At 46.3% G+C, this 24749-nt stretch overlaps 1 protein-coding gene across 1 annotated transcript in view; it reads right to left on the minus strand.

The window, feature by feature from the left end:
• LOC147105089 (solute carrier family 26 member 9-like) overlaps positions 1-24749 on the minus strand; it is a 93510-nt gene that overhangs the window by 39134 nt on the left and 29627 nt on the right. Inside the window, exons 9-14 of the mRNA XM_086011741.1 lie at positions 24439-24552; positions 20835-20912; positions 19763-19858; positions 18456-18562; positions 11570-11639; positions 7911-8003 (exon numbers count right to left, since the gene is read on the minus strand). Coding sequence (XP_085867867.1) covers positions 7911-8003; positions 11570-11639; positions 18456-18562; positions 19763-19858; positions 20835-20912; positions 24439-24552 — 558 coding nt within the window. The remainder of the gene's footprint in view (positions 1-7910; positions 8004-11569; positions 11640-18455; positions 18563-19762; positions 19859-20834; positions 20913-24438; positions 24553-24749) is intronic.

Genomic DNA, 24749 nt, shown 5'->3' on the forward strand with positions numbered 1-24749 from the left:
GTAAAAGATACGGAGAGCTGAGAGCTCCGTATAAAGCAACAAACCCTGTTGCTTAGCAACAAGTACAGAACAATGGCCACAAGTTCCAAGCGTCTCTGTAGCTTAGCAACAGCTGCAGCCACACCCTTGCACAGCAACAGATGGAGGAACGCAAGTACAATATGAAGTAAAACCTACTCCTGAATTTTGCCGGTTAACCGAGATTTCCGGTTATTTAGGTACTGGTAAATCGAAAGTTTCCTGTAAAACAATGTGGAGAAAGATATGGGAAAGAAAGGAGAGTTCCAGTTGAAGAGCTAGGATTCAAGTGCAATGGGCTAACTGGCCTGGCTCTGCACTGTAAATTCTATGATCATCGACTATATTAGTTCATAATGTCAGCTGTGGCTCAGTGGGCAGCACTCTCTAGGTGGGAGGGGCTAGGAGTGAGCCAGGTGTTACTGGTTGCTTGGTTGCAGCTGGGAGTTGGAGGGAGTTTTGTAAAAAGTTGGTGGTGGGTTTTGGGGTTTTGTTTTCAGGCTTTAGGGCCTTTTTGGCCCACAAAAACAGCCAGATGGCTGCTGAGGGGCCGGGCCCCTCAGAGGACAATGTTCCCGAGAGGAATTTAATTCGGGAAGAAACTGTGGTGGGAAAGGAAAAAAAAAGGCCCAAAGATTTGGGCCGGGACCCCAGGAGGTTTGGTGAAGAAAACACGGTGGTGGTGCAGTGTGAGGATAAGAAGATTCGAGCTTGGGATATTATCCAGGCGGTTCATGAGGACTGTGGCGAGGGAAGCTGCTTTGCTTGCCGACCAAAGCCAAATGTGGGATTCGAGGTGACGGTCAGTGGTCGTGAGGAGGTGGAAAGAATGTTACTCAGTCTGAAAGTTGGTGAGAAATTCTTGGAGGTGACTCTGCTATATTCAGAGGAGGTGGTGGTTTCATTTTTAAACTTGCCAGTTTACATTGAGGATGAAGTGCTAAGCAAGCAGTTGGAGTCGTGGGACATTAAAATCTGTTCTGAAATAAAGAGGAGGTACTATCCGGGAACACGGGTAGCAGACGGAACCCGGTATGTAAAGGTGCGGTTCCCAGAGGGGGTGAGGTCATTGCCGTGCAGTATGAAGTTCGAGACACTGGAAGGAGTGCAGTACTTTCGTGTGCTGCATGATAACCAAGTAAAGGTGTGCTATTATTGTCTTGGACATGACCATCCCGTAAGAAACTGTCCAGACCTGTATTGTTACAATTGCGGTGAGTCGGGACACATTGCTCAGAGCTGCAAGGCGGAGAGCTGTGGGGTGTGTCGCAAAGGCCCCACCCGCTGTGAGTGTGTGGCAGAAGGGAGCGATATGAGTGATGAGGAGATGAGAGAAGGAGCAGGAGATGAGAATGGAACGGCCAGAGGAGCAGTGCAGTCGGAGGACACAGCCAGTAAAATGAAGGAGCAAGGAGTACAGGAAGAGGCAGAGGATGGCGGAGCAGAGAACAGGATGGAGATGGCGGAAAACACGCCGAGTGCTGTGGAGGGGAACAAAGACAGCAGCGGGCAGTGAGGGTCGAGTGCAGACTCGAGCCTTAGTGCGGTTCGGCTCCCCCTGGGGAGTCTGGTGTCTGCGGGGGGAGAGGTGGCAGGAGCGGGGTGTGTGGTGGATGTGGGTGCTCCGGGGAGAGGCTGGGAGTCGGATATCTTGGTGAGCGGGAGGGGGCAGGACGAGAAGAGGGTGCAAGAGGCAGGAGCCTTAAAGGGACAGCAGGATGGGATCGGCGAGATAGAGACGTCAGAAGGGAACAATTTAGGTGTGCCATTGTCCCATGGAGTGAGGGAACAGGGTGCATGGGTCAGAGGTGGAGATGTGGTCGAAGGGAGCGGCACAGTGGGAGAAACTGCGATAGCAGGAAGACTCTCTGTGGGAGATGAAGTATCTGACAGGGAGCAGGATTATGTATCTGACGGGGAGCAGGCACAAGGGGTTGCAGAAGAGTTTGAGTGTGAGGAATTAGAGGGGAACAGAGACATGGAAGTCGGGGGTGGGGTGGCATCATGTGGAAAGGGAAAGGTTAGTGAGGGGCAGAAGGAGGGAGAAAGGGCAGCTCCTGGGCCCAAACTTAATGCAAGGAAGAGGCTGAAACAGCAGGGAAAGTTTAAACAGGAGGGGAAAAAGAGTCGGAGGCTGCAGGAAAAAGCAACAGCTGCCCGAAAAGTTGAGAAGGAGCATGAGAGGAGGGAAGAGCCAGAGATTGAATGATGGGGAGATTATCAGGCATACTTCCCTTCTTTGGAGCCATGATTATATTGGTCTCGATTAATGTGAACGGACTGAGGGGTGAGAAGAAATTGCAGCAGTTGTTGCAGGGTTTTAAAGGTTCGGACTTGTTGTGTCTGCAAGAAACCTTTTGGGATGAGGATATTCTAGAAAGAGTTCAGAAGATTTGGAAGGGAGAGGTGTTTGCAAGTTGTGCAAACAATAACCGTAGAGGGGTGGCTGTTTTGGTGAGTCCATCCATAGAAGAGAACGTTGCCTTGGTGGACAAGGACACTGAGGGGAGATTTTTATGGCTAAGGGTAAAAATGGAGGGATTTAATTGCGATCTCTTTAATATCTATGCACCGAACGACCATTGCAAGCGTTGCGAGTTTTTTCAGGGGTTATTCACTGAAGCGGCAGAGGTGGAAAATCCTTGTATAGTGGGGGATTTTAATGTATTTTTATCTCGGATGGACACTTCAGCCCAGATGACCTTTAAGGATGATAACTCCAGAGGGATGATTGTAAAAATGATGGCAAATTTAAATTTGAGAGACTTATGGAGGGACCAGAACCCCATAAAAAGGGAGTTCTCCAGAGCAGGTTGGGTGGGTGATGTTTTAAAACAGAGCCGAATAGATTTTGTGTTAATGCGGAAAGGGTTAAGTCGGAGGTGATGGAGATTTATTATAAAAAAGTATTTTTTAGTGATCACTCGGCTTTGGTTCTTAGAATTAGGAACAGCAGAGTTAAGATCGGTTCAGTGGTGTGGATTTTAAACAATCAATACCTGAAAGAAATTTCTTATAAAGAAGGGATTATAAATATAATAAAGAATGCTCGGAAGGAACCTTTGTTCTTGAAAGAAAGTAGAGTTTGGTGGGACAATTTCAAATATGAGGTAAAAGTTTTTTCGGTACGTTATGGGAAAAAGAGGGCGGCAGCTAACCGGCATCGAGAAGAGAATATAAACAAAAGGTTTACGGATGTCTGTAAAGCAGTTGACGGAGGGGATAAGGGAGCTGAGACTAAGTTCCGGGTGCTAAAGGAAGAGTGGGAATTATTGCAAGCTGAAAAATGCAAGGGGCCATTCTCCGTGCAAAGGCTAGAGATGCATTGGAGGGCGAAAGATGCACTAGATATTTTCTAGAGCAAGAGAAGCTGCGACAGAGATTATCATTAATTGAAGAGTTGAAGGTTGGTGAGAAGATCATTCATGAAAGTGGGGAGATTTTAGAGGCGGCTAGCAGCTTTTATCAAGAGTTATATACAAAAGAAGACATTTCCAAATTGGCGATGGAGAAGGTTACTGCTTTTATTGAAGAGGGTTTAAAGGAGGTTGAGAGAAGCATGTGTGACAAAGAAGTAGGATTAGCGGAAATAAAAGTAGCAATAAGTGGAATGAAGGCGGGGGGGGAAAGCCCAGGGTCCGATGGACTAAGTGCAGAATTTTATAAAGAATTTTTCGAGATTTTAAGTCCATTGCTCTTAGGAGTTTTTAAGGGAATTAAAATTGAGGGAAGCCTGGCCCCATCTATGAGGAGAGGTATCATAAGCTTAGCTTATATAAAAATAAAGGGGATAGACGGGATCTGAAGAATTGGAGGCCCATCACATTATTAAATGTGGATTATAAGATCTTGGCGAGGGTTATGGCTAATGGTTTGAAGGAGGTGTTACCAGAGATAGTTTGGCCCTTTCAGTCCTATGGAGTCATAGGCCGGGAATCGCAGACTCTGTGGTCTCAATCCGAGATGCGATAGAGCTCATGGAAGAGAGTGGGAGGGAGGCTTATGTATTAAAGATAGATCAAGAGAAAGCCTTTGATAGGGTGTCTCATTAGTTTTTATTGAAGGTTTTGGAAGCATTTGGTTTCAAGGAGAATTTCATTCAGTGGATAAGGATTTTTTATTCAAACATATTTAGCTGCGTTAAATGTAATGGTTTTTCATCCAAGTATTTTCCGATACAGAGATCAGTGAGACAGGGTTGTCCCCTGTCCCCATTGTTATACACATTGGTAGCAGAACCATTAGGTTACATGATGCGAAAGAAACAAGGTGTAGTTGGGATTGTGGTCCCCAGTTCTGGGCTGGTGTCGGTGATACACAATATGCAGATGACACAACCTTAACATTGAGAAATGGGGAGTCAGTGAAGAAAGCTATGGATGTAGTGGAGGAATATTGTAGAGCTTCAGGAGCCAGAGTGAATTATAGTAAGTCCCAATGCCTGGTTGCAGGGAGGGGTAGGGGGGAATGGTTGGGGGAATGTCCCTTTAAGGTGGTGGAGGTTTTGGAAGTTCTGGGGGTGCATATGGGGTGCAAGGAAGACAGGGATGAAGTGGATCGATTAAATTGGGAACCGAAGGTTATGAAAATTAAAAAGATTTTGGGAAGATGGGAAGGAAGGTGGTTGAAAGTGCAAGGAAGAGCGACAGTGGTGTCTGCTCTCCTGCTATCTAAGCTATGGTACTTATTGACGGTGGAGGATATTCCTGAGTGGGCGGAAAAGTCCATCCGAGAGGCTTGTGTGAGGTTTTTATGGGAAGGGAAACCAGCCTTGGTGGCATACAATACCATCATTGGACGGAGAAATCAGGGAGGACTCAATTTTCCAGATATTGATTTGAAGAAGAAATCCTTTAGAATCAAATGGGTGAAGAGATTTCTTCAGGAGTCAAATACAAGTTTTTGGAAGAGTTGTTTTGAGCATTTTAAAAAACGAAGTGGGATAGGAGGGCAGGGGATATTGTATATGGAATACAATAATATGTTTTTGAAATCGATTAAACTTCTCCCTAGGTTTTATAAGGGGGTTGTAGAGACTTGGGCCCAATTTTTAAAGAGTGTGCAGTTTATGCCCAAGGGGGCTGAGGAATTTTTAGAACAGCCCTTATTTTTGAACAGGTGGGTCAACATCGAAGGAGAGGTTTTATTTAATCAAGCTTTTATAAAAGCTGGGATTATATCTGTGAAAGATGTATTATACGAGCTAATTCCAGGTTGGTTGCCAGAAGTGATAGTGAGGGATATGGTGTGGGAGGAGGATCAGGAGGTAGAAGGAAAAGCAATAGGAATCATGTATGAGAAGATTGTGAGGGCAATGCCACAGGATTGGATGGAAGAAATAAATGCGGAAATCTCCAAAGGAAGTAAAATGCGTCCTGCTTTTCCAAGCTTTGTACTGGAGAAAAGGGGAGAGTTAGTCCAATTTGACAACTGTAATACTCGAGATTTCTGTGAGGTATTCAGAGAATGGAGATTCAAGACATCTGCTGGTCAGGAGTTTTGGCAGAGTATATACCCACAGCTGGACTTCAACAGGATTTGGAAGGGAGTGTGGGCGAATTTTAAGTGCCCAGAATGGATTGAACTGGATTTCAAATTGGCTCATAACTGGATTTTTATCATGACGGTCTTGTGCAAGATTGGGCGAGTGGAGGCGGCAACTTGCCCAATGTGTGAGACACGGGATGAGACTCTGTCCCATTTACTGGTGTTATGTCCGTAGTTAAATGACTTTAAGTACTATGTTCGACAGTTGTGTGAAGCTTTTTGCTGGGTGGGGACCGAAGAGCGAGAATAGGAATCCCATGGGACTCAATTTTGAGATGGGGATTGCAGGAGAGTCTGCCCGAGTCTAGTGGAGCAGCAATTAATTTAATGTTCAGTTTGGCTAGATTTGTGATTGTGCAAAGAAGGAATGCTCTGTTTTTTAAGGGGAGGAGAATCAATCTAAAAGAGTATTTTAAATATAAACTAAAAGATCATTATAAGGCTCTGTGGATGTTTTATTCAGAAAGGAATTTAAGGACAGTATTTTACAACCAATTTTTAAAGTACAATCGATTCATATATGTTACAGGTGACAAATTAAACTTCAGGTTTTGATGTTAAAATGTGGTGGCGGAATGGCTGTGCAGAGCGGTGGAATTGATTTGTATCATACAATGTAATGATCACGATGTTGTAAATGTTCTTAATGTTCAATAAAGTATAATATTAAAAAAAAAGTGGGTAGCATGCTCGCCTCTAGGTCAGAAAATTGTGGGTTCGAGTCCCACTCCAGAGACTTAAGCACAAAAATCTAGGCTGACACTCCAGTGCAGTGCTGACGGAGTGCTGCACTGTCGGGAGGTGCCGTCTTTTGGATGAGACGTTAAACCGAGGCCCCGTCTGCTCTCTTAGGTGGACGTAAAAGATCCCATGGCCACTATTTTGAAGAAGTGCAGGGGAGTTATCCCCGGTGTCCTGGCCAATATTTATCCCTCAACTAACATCAATAAAACAGATTATGGGAGCTTGCTGTGTGCAAATTGGTTGCTGCATTTCCTACATTACAACAGTGACTACACTTCAAAAATACTTCATTGGCTGTAAAACGCTTTGGGACGCCCTGAGGTCGTGAAAAACGCTATATAAATACAAGTCGTTCTTTCTTTTTCTTTCATAATTATGTGTTATTCTCTCATTGATATTATTTTTTCCACGAATTACGCAACTAGTTAACACTTCCTCTGTTTGCTGTTAATGATGATAAAGCAGGGAAGCCCATTTTATGATCACCTCAACTTTTTTGGCAACAGTGAGTTAAGGAAATGATCTCCCATGGTTACGATCACAGCAAGTCGGAGGGCTTCATGTTTTGTAATGTTAGGGTGTTTATGTTAAGTATGGGATAACAAAAGGGCCAATGGTTTACACTGAGTGAATAAGCCAAATACCAGTTTTATTGCTAAGTATTCAAGGATTTTAACTAGTGCTTTGGGGATTGAATTCCACAATGCTCTCCATTTATTGTGTAAAACCCATAAATTGGTGCCACTTCCTATTCCCTCAAGTGGGGAATTGTGGGTTTCACAGGAGAAGAATGCAAGGGATCATGGGATCATAGGCATCTAAAGCAGAAGAAAAATATAAACTCAAATGTGCCCCAGGTTTCTTGCAATTAACTTGAAGAAATCCTGATGGACAAATTCAAAATCCTGTGGGATTCAATAAATTCTGTAGGATAGCCAATCATAACCATAGAATCATAGAATGGTTACAGCACAGAAGGAGGCCATTTGGCCCGGCGAGCTTGTGCCGGCTCTCTGCAAGAGCACTTCAGCTAGTCCCACTCCCCCGCCCTTTCCCGGTAGCCCTGCGAATCTTTTTCCTTCGGGTACTTAACCAATTCCCTTTTGAAAGCCACAATTGAATCTGCCTCCACTATCCTTTCAAGCAGTGCATTTCGGATCATAACCACTTGCTGCGTAAAAGATTTGAAAACAGTAGACAATAATGTATAGAAAATACCACAAGGCAACATCTAAAGAATCTAGGAAGCATCTCCAGATGGTATTAATATTAGGGTTAGGGTAAAATGTCATGCTAAGGAAAAAGAGCATCACATAGGCTAGAAGATTAGTGAGGGATTTTGCAGTTTTGCTTGATTCAGTATTAGAGGTGCCAGGGTGGAACTTGCAATCCTCTCGAGATCAAGTAGGTCGCAGAGAGTCCATGAGAGGGCTGGGAAGGTATGACGGACATTAACACCTAGAGTTCAGGATCACAAACAATTTATGCAATGTTTATGATGCTTTCTGTGTATTTAGAATGTCAATCCTCCCCTGTTTTGAATTGTTGTAACTTAGATCTTTTCCACAAGTTCAAGACTGAAATGCACGGAGACATTTTACCTTTTTAATGACTTTCTTCTTGAAAAACTCCACGTTTGCAAAATACAGCGGGGAGCAGTAAGTTACGATTTTTATTCCACTGATTTCTTTTGCCTGGAATAGAAATGCAATGATTATTCAGTTACTAATTGTTGTTTTTCTTCAATTGGACAACAAACAGTTCGATGATTCAGTAATAAATGCTATACTTATTAATGGAATATACTTGGGAGAATAAACAGCATTGCTGGACAAGTGAACCACTGCTAAAATCAAATACTTAATACTCCACGGGACATCCCTCGATTATGATTTTATGATGTGTATTGCTGATGGAGTTTGCTACATTCAACTTATCCAGTAGATCAAAGGGCTGGATCTTGCCAGCCCTGGGGAGGCGGGTTTGGAGGCAGGACTGCCGGGAAAATGGCAGAATCTAGGGGTGGGTATCCATCCCGCCCCCAACCTGCCTCCGTGCCATCTTCCCAGGAGGCGGGTAGGAGATTAGGAGATTACAGATAGTTAACAGGCAGCTAAGAGGATTATCCCCATTTTCCCACCATAGGCGCGGGCTTCCCGATGTCGGAAAACCCCGCCAGGGTCACCGAGGCGAGCAGTGGGTCTGTGGGGGTTGGAGGGGTGCAAAAGTGCGCTGTGGAGGTAAGTAATGGGTGCAATTGTGGAGAGGTGAGTATGTGAGGTGAGTGGAAAATGATAGAAAATGTTTACTTACCTTTGTTTCTTCCTGCAGGCTTCAACCGTTGGGGATGCGGAGAGTCTCGCATCTCCGCGGCAGAGATGACAGACGGCTGCTGCATTCTCCGATGCAACAACCATCTAATTTCTACTCACAAAAGAGGTTTGATGAGTCTTGAATACAAGAACTCATCAAACAACAGAGAATGTCAGTGTTTGACAGCTTCACAGAGCTGTCAAACGATAACAATTCATCTGTCAAAATTGACAGATGAAACATCATACGCTGGCATTCTCTGTAACCAGCTTCCCCTAAATTGACCTGCTAAGCCCGCTGGGCAGGCTTAACAAGGTCAATCAAGGGACAATAGCGTGGGTTGGCCAGATGTCGATGGAGGCGGACTGAAACCCGACAAGCAGCAGTCCCACCTCCAACGCGCCCCCATTTTCAAAATCACCCCCAAAGAGTCTAACAAGGCAACAGCACATCAAGGGATTCTGAGCATGCCATAAATCATAAGAGCAAAGTAATGGCCCAGAAATTAGGTTCGGGGGCTTGCCGCGCGTGCAAGCCCCCGATGTGCACTCACCCGGCGTGCCGACATCTGAAGCCTGGGCCTGCTTGGAATTCCTGTCACTGGCCCGGTTCAGCTGTCGGCGCGCTGTGCTTACCTGATCCAGCGGCATAGTTAGTGCGATGTGCCGGCTGGGATCAGGTGAGCACTGTGCAGCCAATCAGGGGAGGGGAAACTTCATTCATGAGTTTGATCATAAGAACTGTCAAACTCATGAAAAGTACGGGCGCCCAAAAGACTAGTTTAACTTTAAATAAAATTTAAAAAAACATCCCAATAATTAAATAAACTATAAATAACTTTAAAAAACTATTTTAAACAATTAATCAAATTTTTGAAAAAAATAATTTTTTTTAAAATCGGGTCTAAAACTACACTTACCTTACTGTAAAGTCCTTAAAAACAATAAAGCTGTGGAATTTTTTTTACAATTTTAAGTAATAGACCACTTACCTTAAAGAATGAAGTCCTTACATCTCCTTTTTACATTCGTAAAAAGGAGAGGCCCTTACACACGTGCAAACCTGTGGAATAAAAGGAATTTCAGCGCGCACACGCAGACTCCTGCGCGCACGCGTTCGTCCTCTGAACCCTTTGGTTCAGAGGACAGGAAATGCCGGTTTCCCGCGCATGCGCTGTGCATGCTGAAATCCGGCACTTCCAACGGGCCCACGCGTGAGTACCCCGTCCGTACTCACGCGTTGGGACCGGAATTACTGGCCCATTGTATTGTCAGGCCCGAACCCCAGAATGTGTTAACACCCCCAGAAATAGAGCATTCTTTATAAAAAGAGAAATTATCTTCATTTTTTGGGGCGGGGGCGAAATGCTGTTGTAACTGAGCAGGGTGGTAATTTCTTAGATTTGAAAACAATAGACAAACAGGAGCCCAATTGTCCTGACTCACACTTGTAGTGTTCAATGCACACTGCACTGAGGTGATTGCAAAGTGCTGAAATGCACAGCAGGGCCTTTTAGTATCTGTTTAAAAGAAAGAAGGGCGGATATTTTGGGAGGAGGCCCTTCACCAGAATCCCACCGGAAACATGACCCTGTATTTTCTCTTTGCGGACGCTGATGGACCTGCTGTCTATTTCCTACATTCACTTGTGTTTTTTCAGATTTCTAGGAGTCGTGATTTTCTCCTCTTATCTCCACGGTGATAAGCCTGGAACTTTACTGTTGCTGACGTTAGTGGACACACACTTAACCTACTCGGATGACATTGCTCCAAGCTGCTATTTTAAACCAGGCATTAACGCGATTCTTTTTAAATGGGCTAAAGCTGGAACAGCAGACAGAAGATTGCCAGGGAGATCTGTTACATCTTCATCCACTAATATTCAGAAGAGTAATTTCTAGGTTACGAACTTTGGGGGAAAAATTGATTCGCGCCCCCTTTGGGGCGCTAACTTCGCCGGGGCGCTACTTTTAACACTCTGAAACAATTAGTGCCCCCGCAGCCGAAATTCACCGGTAGCACCCCAAGAGGTAAGCGGGGTGCTACTGGAAGCGCCCCGCATCCCTATTGGGGCACTGCGAGTGAATATCGCGGCGCTACGTGCCGCAACGCCAGGCGCTGTGGCACGTCGCACCACGGTACTGCAGGCCTTCCTCCCCTTCTTCAAGGGGAGGGGCCTAGCGCAGCGTGACCCAGGGCCCAGCTGGGCCACCAGTGATCGGAGTGCCGGGAGAAGAGCCCGGCACTCAAGAGAAGTGCCGGGCTCACGGAGCGCAGCTGGCACTCCGCAGGGGGGCTGCACAGGAGGCCGGGGACGGCAACGGGGGCAGGTGCTAGCAGGCGGCCAGCAACAAAAATGGCCGCCCAGCACCTTCCCTTTAATTAGCGCCGCCCTGGCCGCAGGTAGGCCCCCCTGACCCCGTCGGACATAGCGTCCGGCGGTAAGTCAGGGGGCACTACTGAAGAGCACGGCCGGGGCGCGAGCAGGGTGCTAACGGTTACTGCCGCTGCTAACCTGCCGCTGAATTTCGTGGGAGGCGTTGGCGGCGCCGCACCCGGGTGCTAGTTGCTTTGTGCCCCGTTAGCACCCACTTAGGACGCTAACGGGAGGCGCAAAGCAACCGAATTTTTAGGCCTTTAAGTCCTCTAAATGGTAGAAGTCGAGAAATCACTGGAGCCCGCAGTAGCAGACAAACACTTGAAGCATGCATGTGTACAACATTGGTCGGCACACTCTTTTAGTGGAGCCACCAGCCCATTTATAATAAGCAGGTGATCGCAATGTTGAAACAGTCACATTGACATTTAAGTTTTCATCCGCTATTCTCTTCAACAGTAACTTCCAGGTCATAGTGCAATAACATGCCTGTTAAATATTATAAAGTGAAACCCTGGTCTAAATTAATATCGTTTGCCCAAGGTGACATTGCGTTAATTAACATCCTTACCTTTTCATAGATCTTGGGATTTTTGTAAATGTCACTGGCTCCAATCTGTCCCACGAGATGACCATTCCGACTGGGGAGACAGGCACAGAAAGAAACACATAAGGAAAGGTGAGAGTGACCCTCCCTGTCCCAGCTTTCCTGTAACATCTCCTCAATGAAAATCCAGCCCCAAAAGTCTCATCCTTACAAATTTCACATTTCAAATCCACGTATTCTGTATCCATTAATTTCTGGCTTCTTAACAGGGAAGCCTATTTTTCAATTTAAAAAGGAATTTAATTGACTTTCCTCCTCTTCCCCGTTTCTTGACATCCATTTTCCCTAGTTATATTTCTGAGTGCTATTGTTGACTGGAATAGCAAACTCCAAGAGCTGTCAGCGTGAAGCCACAGCAACCGTGTAACACACGAGAATACTCAGTGACTGCACTTCAAAATTACTTAATTGGCTGTAAAGCACTTTGGGACGCCCTGAGAGTGTAAAAGGCGCTATATAAATGCAAGCCTTTCTTTCTTTGAGATTTCACCCTGATCAAAGGATCCACCTTCACTGCATCATTTGCTGATTGTTAATGAAAAAGTAGCTGCTGAAAATTCCAATCTGTTTTTTTTTTATTCATTCTCGGGATGTGGGTGTCATAGCAAGGCTGGTGGTGGTGGGCCTTCATCTTGAACCACTGCAGTCCGTGTAGTGTAGCGGTTTGATACAACTCAGGGGTTTCCTAGGCCACTTCAGAGGGCAGTTAAGAGTCAACCGCGTTGGTGGTGGGACTGAAGTCACAAATAGGCCCAGACCGGGTAAGGGTTGCAGGTTTCCTTCACTAAAGGGCATCAATAAACCAGTTGGGTTTTTAAAATTCGACAGCTTCATACTCACTTTTACTGGTGTCGCTTTTTTTTATTTCTAGAATTTTTTTTAAACGAAATTAAAATTTGCAAAAACTGCCATGGTGGGATTTGAACTCGCATTCTTTGGGGGTGATTTTCATTCAGGAGTCGGGAAGGAGGTGGGACTACAACTTTCGAGGTTGTAGTCCCGCCTCCATTGAGATGCGGCCAATCCACGCGATTTTAACTTGATTGACCTTGTTGCGCCCGCCCAGCGGGCTCAGCAGGCCAATTAAGGGCCATCCGGCAACAAGTGATGTCACAGACTGAAATTTCATCTGTCAAGAGGTTTTGACAGATGAAATATCAGCGTTTCACAGCTGTTTGAATCTGTCAAACACTGACAGTCTTACTTCTAACCTGAGTCCTTCTACACAGACTCAGTTAGAAATCTCACCGGCACAGAAAGCTGCAGGCTGTCACTTTTGACAAATCGCAGCCATTCTGCTTTCTGTGCCGGTTAGATGATGGACTCCCGAAACATAGAGGAAGAAAGGCTGAAAAGGTAAGTACAGGTAATTTAAACTTCTTTACACACTTTAGACACACCAAACACACTTACCTTTGCACTCATGCACCCATCACTCACCTGAACACCGACATCTCGACTCCTCCAAGTCCTTCAACCCGACGGCCCGACTCCTCTAACTTGGTGTGGTTTGGAGCCGTCGGGAATCCTACACTTCAAGTTTAAAAATAGGGATTAGGCTAAAAACTGCCTGTTAACTACCTGTTAACAGGCAGTTAATTGGCACTAATCCCTTTCCCCCTCGGGTAGGCGGGTCCCATTACGGGGCGGGTACCTGCATCCTTTGAAACTTACATGGAGGCGGGTTGGGAGCGGGATGGTGTCGGGACCCCCGAATTCGGGATTTTAAACCCCCGCACGCCTCCAATCCCGACTCCATGGGTCAATGAAAATCGACTCCTTTGTCTTGTTAGTTCAGGCCTCGGAATGACTAGTCCAGTAAATATGACCACTACGCTAGCGTACCCAACGCACCTGAGTTGCACAGCACCACGCGGAAGAGGTATGGTAAAAGAATGTGACTGGACCTGAGCACACAGGGAGATGGGGCTGTGTGGTCTTGGAGGCAATCTGATCAAGGATAAACACCTTGGCAGCAGCTGCTCCTACCAGTGGAAAAAATTAATTGAGCAGGCTCGCGTACGAAGCCAGTCAGTATTCCTGACTCATCCTCGGTCTCTTTCCTGTACGTGGCAACCTGCTGCAGTCCTGCCCATGACTGCTGCTCTATATGACACAGGTCTTCCAATATTGTTTCTGCATATAACATAGTTTCCCCGGTCACTAGTTTCCCTGCACATGACACTATTTTCCCCCCGACTTTTCCTGCCCATGACAAGTCCCTCCCCCAGTATTTTTCCTATACATAACACCGTTCCGACCCCAGTAGTTTTCCTATACATAACACCATCGGAACAGTGTTATGTATAGGAAAACACTGGGGGAGGGACTAATCATGGACAGGAAAAGTGCTCGGGGAAAAACAGTGTCATGTGCAGAGAAAATAGTGACCGGGGAAACTATGTTATATGTAGAAACAATATTGGAAGACCTGTATCGTTCCCCCAGTACTTTTCTTGCAGTGAAACAGCTTCCCTTCACTATTTTTCCTGTACGTTACACAGTCTCCCCCTATTTTTCCTCTGAAGACCTTGATGTTTTTGCCCTGTCCTTTTTTCCACATGTCTACAGGTTACAATGCGAGAACGAAATTGTTCTGCTGATATTTTGCGAAAAAGTTAACAAAGCTTTCAACCCAAACAACAAGTCTCAACTGCTTTTCTCTGCCTATAACATCGTTGGAGGGCTGCATGCAGTCATTGGTTCCACCTGTGGAAACAAGAGGGAGGCGATTTTGGAGTCTGAAAGAAAAGAACAAGAGCCCAGATCCTGTCGATTCTGTACCTTTGCCATTTTCCTTCATTTGCTAATGTTGAACTTAGTTCTCCTGTAATGTACAGGAATTCTGAAGATACGAGGACATCGGAATTCCCCAAAGGCCATAAAAAGTAGTACTGGGACCCTCTCTGACCCATTTTGGAATTATACAACAACAACAACAAGTTGTATTTATAAAGCGCCTTTAACGTAGTAAAACGTCCCAAGGCGCTGCACAGGAGTATTTTAAGACAAAAAATTTGACACCGATCCACATAAGGGTAAATTAGGGCAGGTGACCAAAGGCCTGGTCACAGAATCACAGAATCACAGAAACCCCACAATGCAGATAGAGGCCATTTCAGCCCATCGAGCCTGCACCGACACATATCCCACCCGATCCCCATAACCCCTGCACCAACACATATCCCACCCTATCCCCGTAACCCCATGTATTTAATCCCCCTAACACTAAGGGTAGGTTTTAAGGAGCGTCTTAAAGGAGGAAAGAGAGATAGTGAGGCGGAGAGGTTTAGGGAGGGAATTCCAGAGCTTAGGGCCCAGGCAACAGAAGGCACGGCCACCGATGGTTGAGTGATTATAATCAGGGATCCTCAGAGGGCAGAATTAGAGGAGCACAGATATCTCGGTGGGGGGGGGAGTTGTGGGGCTGAAGGAGATTACAGAGGTAGGGAGGGTTGAGGCCAAGGAGGAATTTGAAAACAAGGATGAGAATTTTGAAATCATACAGCACAGAAGGAGGCCATTTGGCCCATCGTGCCCTGTGCCGGCTCTTTGAAAGAGGTGTCCAATTAGTCCCAATCCCCTGCTCTTCCCCCATAGCCATGCAAATTTTTCCTTTACAAGTATATATCCAAGTCCCGTTTGAAAGTTACGATTAAATCTGCTTCCCCCAACCTTTCAGGCAGCGAATTCCTGATCGTAACAACTCACTGCGTAAAAAGAAAATCTCCTCATCTCCCCCCTCTTCTTTTGACAATTATCTTTCGTTTATTGAAAAGTTCCTTCTTATTGGGGCTCAATGGATCTCATGATGTTATGCAGCCGTCTGGACAGTTACAACTTGTCTGGGAGCAACATGTTCACTGAGGTTTCTTTCTGAAGCCAATGAAAATAAAATAAATGAGTTCTCGGATCGAGCTGATATTTTTTCAGCTTGTTGCCTGGTTTGCCGTTGCCTTGTATTTTAACTTTAAGGATGTAAACTATTGAAGGAAGGAGTTTGTATTTTGTACAAGGATATCACCAAAACGATTAAATAAGCAAACCAGAATCTCGGTAGAATCTTAAACTGCAGATTAGACTGAGGGGACCTGGACGAGCCATTTGGTTGTCCCAGTACTTCCTTTGAAACTATTTCCAAACTAAATGTGCCTGTTTTGTACTTTTTAATATTGTTTTAATATCAGGGAATTGCTTTTATGTAAAAACAAAATGTAAAAACAGCTGGCAAAGGTATTATGAAATGGTATATTTTTGTGGGACAGAAAAAATAAATAAGTCACGAGGTCAGGTTCTGAAGAAATGCAGGAAAATCCAGAAGAAACCACATCAAGATGGAAATGTTTCAGCTGTCTCCGTAAACCCTGTTTGAAGGTTGTTTTTTGCAGGACATTGGACCCAAGTGCTAATTTAATTTTACTCGGTAGCAATTGCATCAGGCACAGTTCGCCCACCTGGGGCATTTTGTTGCTAACATAGAAGACTGTATCAAGTTGGGTTCGATCACATCTTTGAGATGTTTGCTTGACTCTCGATGGGGGAACAGTGCCACAGCTCGGGGCCATTCTCTGACAACTGGACTAGGTAGCCATTCTTCATTCTTGGGATGTGGGCGTCGCTGGCAAGGCTGGCATTTACTGCCCATTCCTTGTTGCCCTGAGAAGGTGGTGGTGGGCCTTCTTCTTGAACCGTTACATGGCGGTTTCATATGACTGGGTGGCTTGCGAGGCCACTTCAGGGCGTAGTTAAGAGTCAACCATGTTGGTGTGGGACTGGAGTCGAAAATATTGGCCAGACCGGGTAAGGACGGCAGGTTTCTGTCCCTAAAGGATATTAGTGAATCTGTTGTGCGTACGACAATCCGGCAAATTACTTGATTCCGCCATTCAATCAGATCATGGCTGATCTGTATCTTAGCTCCATTTACCCGCCTTGGTTCCATATCCCCTAATAGCCTTCAAAATTTCAAAATTCTCATCCTTGTTTTCAAATCCCTTCATGGCCTCGTCCCTTCCTATCTCTGTAATCTCCTTCAGCCCCACAACCCCCCGAGATATCGCCGCTCCTCTAATTCTGCCCTCTTGAGGATCCCTGATTTTAATCGCTCCACCATCGGTGGCCGTGCCTTCTGTTGCCTAGACCCTAAGCTCTGGAATTCGCTGCCTAAACCTCTCCGCCTCTCCACCTCTCTTTCCTCTTTTAAGACGCTCCTTAAAACCTACCTCTTTGACCAAGCTTTTGGTCACCTGCCCTAATTTATCCTTATGTGGATCGGTGTCAAATTTTTTGTCTTAAAATAATCCTGTGCAGCGCCTTGGAACATTTTACTACGTTAACGGCGCTATATAAATACAAGTTGTTGTTGCTGTTGTTGTAGCCTTGCCGAAGAAAAATCTATCAATCTCAGTTTTGAAATTTTCAGTTGACCCCCAGCCTCAACAGCTTTTTGGGGGAGAGCGTTCCAGATTTCCACGACCCTTTGTGTGAAGAAGGGCTTCCTGACATCACCCCCGAACGGCCTAGCTCTAATGATAAGATTATGCCCCCCCACCTTGTTCTGGACTCGCCCACCAGAGGAGATCATTTCTCTCTATCTATACTGTCCTCATTCTGTCCTCATCATGCGCACACACACATACATCCGCCTCAGGATGGCAAACAGGAGCCTGCTGAGGACCTAAGACGGGCCCTTTTTGTATTAGCATTTAAAAAAAAGAAGAGTGACATGAATCAGTCATTCATGAAAGAAAGGCTTATGAAATAATACTGAGCGGCCTACGGGTGGCGCTGTCCATGGAGAGTATAAATACTCGGGCACGGGCCCAGCTTGCGCAGGACATTCTTAACAGGAACTAGTGAAGGACGCAACTAGAACTCCATGTTGTAAAACAATTGATTAAAGCTTTGTTTAACGCTTAGACCAAGTGCCTAGTAGTTTTCTTACATCAAAGAGTATTTGGCTAGAGAGACAGGCCATTCTACTAGCTAACTATCCAGCCCTTTCCACCGTGGTTTCACCATCAGTGTTAGGGGTGGGGTTGAGGGATAAAACTGGATCTTTCCAGCAGCTATTTCTGGCTTTAAAAAAAAACAACAAACATGGCAGGAATCACTTGATTACCCTAAAGATGAGATTCTTGAACAAAGTGATTAATGCAATGCCCCATTTATACAACAGTGTTCGGTGTTCACACAACCTGCACCTCTCTTATTTTTCCATATTCTGTTTCATTCACTTAAAATGTTTTTTTTATATATTCGTTCATGGGATGTGGGCATCGCTGGCAAGGCCAGCATTTATTGCCTATCCCTAATTGCCCTTGAGAGGGTGGTGGTGAGTCACCTTCCTGAGTCCGTGTGGTGAAGGTGCTCCCACAGTGCTATTGGGAGGGAAGGAACGGCCGATATGCTTCTAAGTCAGGATGGTGTGTGACTTGGAGGGGAACTTGGAGGCGGTGGTGTTCCCATGCGCCTGCTGCCCTTGTCCTTCTAGGCGGTAGAGGTCGCGGGTTTGGGAGGTGCTGCCGAAGAAGCCTTGGTGAGTTGCTGCAGTGCATCTTGTAGATGGTACACACTGCAGCCACGGTACGCCGGTGGTGGAGGGAGTGAATGTTTAAGGTGGTGGATGGGGTGCCAATCAAGCGGGCAGCTTTGTCTTGGATGGTGTCAAGCTTCTTGAGTGTTGTTGGAGCTGCACTCATCCAGGCAAGTGGAGAGGATTCCATCACACTCCTGACTTATGCCAAGACCTTTGAGCTTAATTATGAGATCCTATCCTTAGTGGGGTTTGTTTTTGTACGATTACATAAAATGAGCTTGAAGAACTGATAAGAAACGGCAATGTACTTACAATTGTGTTTGAAACACAACAACCAGCGCCGAGAATCCAACTCCGACAGCGACACCATAGGGCAAACCGAGCAGAAACGCTGACAGGAAACTCACCACCCACACACACTGAGGGGATAAAGAGAGGAGTTGTAACTTTTACATGAAAGGAGCAAATGTTCACCGCAGAAACAAAACTAATATTTCATCTGAAAAGATCCAGAGTGGGGTGGGTCAACAGCTGTTGCTTAACGTCGCTTTCAAAATAAAGTATTTAAAAAACCAATGAGGTTGACATAATCAAGCCATTTGTAATCTCTGTTGCAGATTCATATCTCTGGCACTTTCATGTGGGTTTTCTAGTTTTCACAAATCGTTTGCCCACTGCAGTTCCTTTACCACAGCTACTTGCCTCCCCCGACACTGTTTTTCACTGATTTTTTGTGTTACGGTCTAATTTTGGTTTCCAGTTTTCTCTCTAGAAGCTGCTGATTCATGCTCGGGGCACAGTTTCCTTGGGTGCCAGCTGCTCTTGTGCACCTCTCTCTCTCCTGAGTGCCCATTTTTCATGCGTGAGCCGAGGCAGCGAGTGCTGGCAAGCTATTCGACTATGGAAGTCCCCACAGTTCAGCCCTTACCCAGTGTCCGCACCTGCTCACTTTCCAGCAGGGGTGACCGCGTAGCAATCGGGAACATGGCGGATGTTCACTTCCCTATCCCTGTAACCTCCTCCAGCCCTACAATTATCCGAGAACTCTGCATTCTTCCAATTCTGGCCTCTTGTGCATCCCTGATTTTAATCGCTCCACCATTGGCGGCCGTGCCTTCAGCGTAAACTCTGGAATTCCTTCCCTAAGCCTCTCCAACTCTCTCCCTTCGCTCCTTAAAACCTACCTCACCTGTCCGAATATCTCCCGATGTGGCTCGGTGTCAAATTTTGTCTGATAACATTCCTGTGAAGCGCCTTGGGATATTTTACTATGTTAAAGGCGCTATATAAATGCATGTTGTTATTGTTTAATGATCATGTAATTCAGTGTAGGCCAGGAACCAAACCTGGGATGTGGGATGAATTATTCAGTGACACAGTGTCAGTGCATTTAACAAGTGGACCCTCTAATTCTAATCGTGTTCATTAACCCTTTGAGTATTGCAGCTTTTACAGTTTTCAAAATGCATGCAAATAACCTGGTCTCCCAAACACTGTGTTAGGGCAGAGGCACCGGGAGCTACATGTTGAAGCGTGTGCTTGTACACGCATGGCTTGGCACACCTCAATTAACACATTACGTGTGGGTCTCGCACTTATAGAAAGGAATTTCCACTCACACAGTCCAGTTTACTTTTCTTCCACAGGTAGTAGGGATCTGTGACCTGCATCAAGGTGTTTTTCAGGTTCACTGCTATCAGCGCTCCCAGCACAGACTAGAAACAGAAACAAAGCACTTCTGTGTCTATGAATATCAAAAGCTGCGGCATCTTTAAAAAAAAGTAAGGATTCTGTAGCATCAAACTGTACACCAGATCTTTTGTATGCTGTCATCACCCATTTAAAATATTGTCACTTTTTTTCCTTCCCTGCTTCCACCTTGGTCCACTTTAAATCACAACGATAAGCAAAGATGAGGGAGGCTATTTGGCCCATCTAGTTCATCCTTCTGTGGCAGTCTCACTGCCTCTTGAAGGGCACCTGAGTTTTTGCCTGCACTGCTCTACCCAGAGACCATCCCAGGTGTTAGTCACTCTGTCTGAAGAAGTAAATTTGCCTTTTACAAGTTTGTACCTGTGTCCCCTTGTCTTGCACTCAAGGATTGACTTGAAATTGAAGCTCAGGATTATCCTGTTCAGCATTGGTTGATTGGTAGCACTCTGATCTCTGAGTCCGAAGGCTGTGAGTTGCAGCCCCACCCCAGAGCATCCGCACCGGAAAACCTGACTTGTCTGTTCTCTCTGCAAATGCTGCCTGACCCGAGGAGTCTTTCTGGCGTTTCCTCTTTTTCCTTGAGCACATAATCTAGACAGACACCGAGGGAGTGCTGCATTGTCAGAAGCGCCACCTTTTGAATGAGACGTTAAACTGACGTCTGCCCGCTCAGGTGGCCGTAACAGTTCCAATGGCACTATGTGAAGCAGAGTAGCGGACTCCTCCCAGTGTCCTGCTCATAAATGATCCCTCAACAGCAGCGGTAAAGACAGATTACCTGTTATTTGTCTCATTGCTGTTTGTGGGATCCTGCTGTGTACAAATTGGCTGCCGTGTTTCCCTACATTATAACAGCGACCACACTTCAAAAGTAATTCATTGGCTGTGAAGCGCTTTGGGACGTCCTAAGGACATGAAAGGCGCTATAGAAATGCAAGTTCTTTCTACTCTATGTATCACTATGTGAAAGGCTCTTACCTTCGGAAGTGGCTCCAAGTATATTCCCAAAGCCATAAGCACCACAAACACCACAAGCACGACGCACAGGCTTGCGAACTGGAAAGAAGAGATGATACATCATATTACAAGGTGTATTGTGAAGGCCTGCAGCCAAGGATAAATATGTGTTTTGTGCTCTTAGTAAAAGTGACCACTACACTAAACTTCTATGTCAATGAGTTGTTCCAGACAGTAGCAGACATCAAAAAGACCAGCTAGTGAACAGTTGGCCATTAGAGGCAGCAGATGGCCTCTTTTGTCAAGTATCTGCATTCACCAAGTTCGACGTTGGTCTGATTGGCTGCTGAGTTGTGGGTTAGTTCTGATGTACCCGAGCTCCAAGAATACACAATGAGGGAACTTGTGTGTTCCTGCCAGCGCACTAAAAAATGCAAGAAGAAAATGAACTCTCATTTAGGTCACAGTCAGTGCGTTGAGTGAATGAACCACCGTGTAACCAGTGCACTTTCTGGTATTCATGAAAAATAGTGACAGCTAGCAGTTGAAGATGGGGATCTCAGACTAAAGGCAAAAGCAGCAAAAGGAATAGGGGCCCTGAAAATCGGCAATGAGGGGTGGGGGAAGGGCCTTCCGGTGTAAGTGCCAGGATGTGCCCGCCCGTGGCCTCCGTCACTTTACCCCGCAGAGTCGGAGAGAGGAGCAAGCTTTCGGTGGGTTAGGAGCACATCCACGATATGAAATAGCCGCATACACCAGCTGAAGCTTTCTGGGCTGGTGGGGCGAGGGGGCCAGGTCCCCCAATAAGGTGACGATGCCCACCCCCGCAATTTGCCTCCCCATAAGGTGACGCTGTTCCCCTCCGCCACCCCCCCCAACACCACGCCCAACCCCCCCCACCCCACCACACTGAGAACAGGTTGTAATTAAAAAAATAATAATAATTGCACTACCCTGATCTTCGTGGGTCCAGGCCCCGATCTCGACCTCTGCCTCTGGTGAGCCCTGGTTCTGTCAACACTACACCAGGCCTTGGCTCTGGGCCGGGGCATGGAAACTCACAACTTCGGGAGTCCTCAGCGCCGGCACTGAGCTCCTTACACTCATGTTATTGTAGGAGAGGATGGAAGCTCTGCCTCACAAGGCCGTATCGGCATCTCAGACATAAGACCTAAAGTACCTGGAGTGTCCAGCTCCAGGTTGAGTTTGCAGCCATTCCGGTAGATTTCTGCCAAAATTACAGTGGGAGACCTCCGGAAAAGCATGGGGTGTTTTTTGGCCCTCAGCAGTAACTGCGGGCGGGCTCTGCTCCCTCCAGGGAAACTCACTTGATGGGCACGTGGATTGGGGAAGTGGGCACCCGGATAGCAGACCTGATTTGTGGGGATCCCGATTTTCCAGGGATTCATTTTAATGACCAGAAAATTGGGAGTGCCGTGAATCAAGTATGCTAAACGCTTGCTTGCTCCCCAAGTGAGTGATGCGCTTTGCTGGATGGACATCAGTCAGAAGACTTTGTAAAGAAACTGAATTGTGTTGAAAGTCTTGAAAATATGATTGAAGATGAATTTAGACAATTCCCTCCAGTCAATGAACCAACACCAAAAGTATCTGGTTTCACATTAAAAAAATCATGAGAACTAATTAAACTGACGTTGTTTTTGTCAGCTGAGTTTCTAAGAGACATGGAAACCCTGTTTAAGAGTCTCCAGACCAAGCTAATGAGAAATCCACACAGGTAGAGTGCCCGATATGGAGTGTGCACGCACTCCCTTCAGGGACGCACCCTATGGGGGAAAAATTCGGTTCATTTGCGGCTCCCGTTAGTGCCCTAAGAGGCAAAGCAACTAGCGCCTGGGTGCGGCGCCGCTAACGCCTCCCGCGAAATTCAGTGGGAGGTTAGCGGCGGCGGTAACCGTTAGCGCCCCGCAGCGTTGCGCCACTGGCGATGACATCATCGCTGTGCGCAGCACCCCGCTCTCGGCCATTTTTGTTGCTGGCTGCCTGCCAGCACCTGCCCGCTTTGCCGTCCAAGGCCTTCTGTGAAGCTCCCCCACGGAGTGCTGGCTGTGCTCCCCGCGTCCGGCACTTCTCTTGAATGACGGGCTCTTTTGCCGGCACTCCGATCCCTGGTGGCCCAGCTGGGCCCCGGGTCGCGCTTTAATAAGGGGAGGAAGGCCTGCAGTACTGCAGTGGAGCGTGGCGCTGCGGCACATAGCGCCGTGATATTCACTCGCAGCGCCCCAAAAGGGAGGCGGGGCACTTCCAGTAGCACCCCGCCTCCCTCTTGGGGCGCTACCGTTGAATTTCGGGCACGGGGGCGCTAACTTTTTTGGGGCGACTTTAGCACCCCAAAGGGGGTGCGACCCAATTTTCCCCCTATAAGTCTAGAGAGTTTAGATGCAAACTGGCAGATAAAAGACTTAAGGGCCTCCAAGTATGTATAAGGGTACTGCTGCACTTCTATGTATTTCAATAATAACTAATGAAAACCACACAGGTTACCGGCACCGGTAAGCTTCCTGCTGCTTGTCCAATCATGCCTATTCTACCCATTAGTGCCAGCTGTGGCTCAGTTGGCAGCACCCTCGCCTCTGAGACAGAAGGTTGTGGGTTCAAGCCCCACTCCAGAGACTTGAGCACATAAAAAGCTAGGCTAACACTCCAGTGCAGTGCTGAGGGAGTGCTGCACTGTCGGAGGTGCCGTCTTTCGGACGTAAAAGAGCCCATGGTACTATTTTGAAGAAGAGCAGGGGAGTTATCCCTGGTGTTCTGGCCAATATTTATCCTTCAATCAACATAATAAGAACAGATTATTTGGTCATTATCACATTGTTGTTTGTGGGAGCTTGCTGTGCGCAACTTGGCTGCCGCGTTTCCCACATTACAACAGTCACTCCACTTCAAAAGTACTTAATTGACTGTAAAGCGCTCTGAGACGTCCGGTGGTCGTGAAAGGCGCTATATAAATGCAAGTCTTTCTTTTTCAGTGCTTTACATGGTTACATGGAGCTTGAGTGGGAAGAATTCCATCCCCAGTGACAGATCTAACCCCCTAGGTCCCATTAATGAGCCAGGCTGGCTGGTCAATCATTCTCAGTGCGCTGAAACGCTGTAGGCTTGTTTAGCTCAAGTATTAGATTGCCAAGTCTGTCACTGGATGGCTTCTGGGTCAATTGAAATTCTCATGACTAAGATCAGTAGATTTTTCGTAGGTAAGGAATCAAGGGATATGGATCAAAGGCAGGAAAATGGAGTTGAGATACAGAGCACCCACGATCTAATTGAATGGCAGAACAGACTGAATGTCCTACTCCTGTTCCTATGTTACATGGTTCTGGATTTCCATCACTCGATGTTTAGCCTTGGAGCCAGTTCAGTCCTGCTTAACTGTGTCTGCCCCTCAGGAGGGCAGTCACTAGTTGACCATCAGACAACTGATAAGCTTACGTTTGAGTCCACGGTAGGTGAGCAGCAGGTACCAGGAGGCCCTCCTGTGTGGCATGGTGAGCACTGCAAATGACCATGGAATCCCCCTGACCACACCACGCCCAGTCAGGTGGTGGTTGGGATCCGTCGCTTCAGTAGCGATTGCCGATAGTGGCAGAGAAATTAGTCAATTTACCTGTGAGCTTCCACCACCCCCTTCCACAGCCAAAGTAACTGACAGCGCACAACAGATAACGTGGATGTTGAAAAATGATCCAAAAAAGTTACCGCAGCCCAGTGCCAACATTTCCTGGAATATAGAAGAAGCAGAAATTATTACAGCAACAAGGAAGAAGTGGGAGGATCAAAATCCTGAAAGGTTGTGTAACTGATGGGAATATATATTGGTACAGAGTTACATTTACTACTGTACTCAGGGTGTGTCTCAAAACTATTGACTCCTACCCAAACATCAGATCTGTTTTTTTAGACGGAGGTTGGTCATAA

Source organism: Somniosus microcephalus, chromosome 18, assembly GCF_052327205.1.
Source record: "Somniosus microcephalus isolate GS21.2 chromosome 18, FLI_Smic_1.0, whole genome shotgun sequence".
Classification (NCBI taxonomy): domain Eukaryota; kingdom Metazoa; phylum Chordata; class Chondrichthyes; order Squaliformes; family Somniosidae; genus Somniosus; species Somniosus microcephalus.